This window comes from Pelodiscus sinensis, chromosome 3 (genome assembly GCF_049634645.1).
Source record: "Pelodiscus sinensis isolate JC-2024 chromosome 3, ASM4963464v1, whole genome shotgun sequence".
Lineage (NCBI taxonomy): Eukaryota > Metazoa > Chordata > Testudines > Trionychidae > Pelodiscus > Pelodiscus sinensis.
Window position 1 is genome coordinate 1,037,473 of NC_134713.1, and position 2,837 is coordinate 1,040,309.

General features: G+C 64.8%; 1 protein-coding gene across 1 annotated transcript; it reads left to right on the forward strand.

Moving 5' to 3' along the window:
• The first annotated feature begins 225 nt into the window (after positions 1 to 225).
• On the forward strand, positions 226 to 1,884 carry LOC142827716 (uncharacterized). The gene is made up of 2 exons (XM_075923209.1): positions 226 to 1,165; positions 1,361 to 1,884. Exons 1-2 carry the CDS (start codon positions 616 to 618, stop codon positions 1,819 to 1,821), a joined length of 1,011 nt encoding a protein of 336 aa, XP_075779324.1. The 5' UTR covers positions 226 to 615; the 3' UTR covers positions 1,822 to 1,884.
• The last annotated feature ends 953 nt before the right edge of the window (positions 1,885 to 2,837 follow it).

Consider the following 2,837-nt stretch of genomic DNA (forward strand, 5'->3'; position numbering starts at 1 on the left):
CAGCCAGCATTTCAGGCAACAGCGCCCCCCAGAGGGAACAGCCAGCATTTCAGGCAACAGCGCCCCCCCCAGAGGGAACAGCCAGCATTTCAGGCAACAGCGCCCCCCCCAGAGGGAACAGCCAGCATTTCAGGCAACAGCGCCCCCCCCAGAGGGAACAGCCAGCATTTCAGCAACAGTGCCCCCCAGAGGGAACAGCCAGCATTTTGGTGTTATAGACTCTCAGGGTATGTCTACACTAGAAAGTTAGTTCGAACTAACGGACGTTAGTTCGAACTAACTTTCCTATGCGCTACACTAGCGCTCCGTTAGTTCGAACTTAATTCGAACTAACGGAGCGCTTAGTTCGAACTAGGTAAACCTCATTTTACGAGGACTAACGCCTAGTTCGAACTAGCTAGTTCGAACTAAGGGCTGTGTAGCCCTTTAGTTCGAACTAGTGGGAGGCTAAGGCTTCCCAGGTTTCCCTGGTGGCCACTCTGGCCAACACCAGGGAAACTCTATTGCCCCCCTCCCGGCCCCGGAGCCCTTAAAGGGCCACGGGCTGGCTACTCACTTTGTGCCAGTTGCAAGGCTGCCAGCACCCGTGCCTGCACAGCCTGCACCTGCCACAGGATGAGCCAGCCATCCGAGGGCTCCCAGCCCTCCACTGCTCCCCACGACCAGCCTGGCGGCTCCCGGGAGCCTGCCCGGGGGCGCAAAAGGCGGGCGCCCGCCTGGTCAAGTGCGGAGATCGTGGACCTCATCGAGGTTTGGGGGGAAGCCTCAAATGTCCACGATCTCCGCACTAGCCACCGGAACGCGGCCGTCTATGGACGCATGGCTGCCAGCCTGGCCGCCAGGGGCCACCAGCGCAGCCGGGAGCAGGTGCGCTGCAAGATTAAAGACTTGCGGCAGTCCTACTCCCGGGCCTGCCTGCCAGGGGCTGACCCGGAGGCCTGCCCCCACTTCCATGCCCTGGACCGCATCCTGGGGCCTCATGCCGTCCCTGCCCCCCGGGACGTGATTGACCCCGGGGCAGAGGGACCGCTCCTGGACACGGAGGAGGAGGAAGAGGGCTCTGAGAGCCAGGAGCCTGCCGCCAGCCTTCCCAGGACCCGGGACCCCCGAGGCACCCCACAGAGCCGCTCGCCTGCATCATCAGAGGCCGGGGAGGCGTCCACCTGTGAGTACCCTCGTGTTCCCCTTATGTGTACGGGGGGCTGGGGCGAGAGGGAGCCCCGGGACCGTGCGCCTGGGCCTTGCCCACTACGGAGCAGCAGCTGGGGATCCTGCAGGGGCCCTGGCCTTGCAGAGGGGAGCTGGGTTTCACACACCTGGGCCCCTGGGGTAATTGACCGCTGGTCTTCTTGCACCACAGCTGCAGCACCGGGGACTGCAGGGCGCACCACACCGCCTGCAGCAGCCGCCCGCGCCCGGGCAAGCAGGACAGCCAGGAACCAGGAGGACTACCAGAGGCGGCATCTCCGGTTCCTGGACCGACAGCTCCGTCTCCAGGACCACTGGGTCCAGGAGGACCTCAGGCTGCGCCAGAGGAGTCTGGAGGCCCTGGAGGAGCAGGGCCGTGCCCTGCGAGGCCACCTCCAGAGCCTGCTAGACCGCTTTCCATTTCCTCCTCCCCCTGCTCCCCCTGCTCCCCCTCTTGCTCCCCCTCTTGCTCCCCCTGCTCCCCCTGCTCCTCCTGCTTCCGCTCCTGCTTCCGCTCCTGCTTCCTCCACACCCCCTGTCCTCTCTGCCCCCCCCTCCACAACCATTCCCCACCGACGCCCCCGGACCCGCAGTGTGGCGAGACGGGAGAGGCACCCAGACTCCCACCCCTGAGCTTTCCTTTCCCTTCCTCCCTTCCCTCCCCTCCCCTTCCAGCTCCCTCGTCCCAGGTTTCCCCCTCCCTTCTCCCACCTTCATTCCTCCCTCCCCCACCCCAGTTCTGTGAAATAAACAGACGTTTTTGTTGGAAAAACAGGTGTCTTTATTTGACAGTAGGTAGGGAGGGGAAAGGGGAAGGGGGGGGTAGGGTGGAAGAAGGCCCCGGTGGGGCATGCAGGGAGAGGTCAGTCCTCCTCCTCCTCCACCTGGAAGCTCTCCCGCAGGGCTTCCCGGATCCGGATGGCCCCCCGCTGGGCTTCCCGGACGGCGGCGGTGCGGGGCTGACCGTAGTGTCCAGCCATGCGGTCAGCCTCAGCCATCCAGGCTGGCAAGAAAGCCTCCCCCTTCCGCTCACACAAATTGTGGAGCACACAACATGCCGCCACCACGGGAGGGATGTTGTGCTCGGCCAGGTCCAGACGGGTGAGGAGGCATCGAAAGCGGGCTTTCAGTCGCCCGAAGGCCCCCTCCACCACGATGCGGGCCCTGCTCAGCCTGTTATTGAAGGCCTGGCGGGAGGGATTGAGGTGTCCCGTGTAGGGCTTCATGAGCCAGGGCTGCAGTGGGTAGGCGGCATCCCCCACCAGGCAGACGGGCATGTCCACGTCCCCGACCCTGATGTGGCGGTCGGGGAAGAAGGTCCCGTCCTGCAGCCGCTGGCACACGGAGGAGTTCCGGTACACCCGGGCGTCGTGTGCTTTGCCGGACCAGCCCACATTTATGTCCGTCAACTGTCCCCGGTGGTCACACACGGCCTGCAGGATGACGGAGAAGTACCCCTTGCGGTTCACGTACCGGGACGCCTGGTGTTCCGGGGCACGGATGGGGATGTGCGTCCCGTCGATGGCCCCCCCGCAGTTGGGGAAGCCGAGGGCGCCGAATCCCCGGATGACGGCATCCGGGTTGGCGAGGCGGACCACCCTGCGGAGCAGCACCCGGTTGATGGCCTTGACCACCTGCGGAGAGAGACA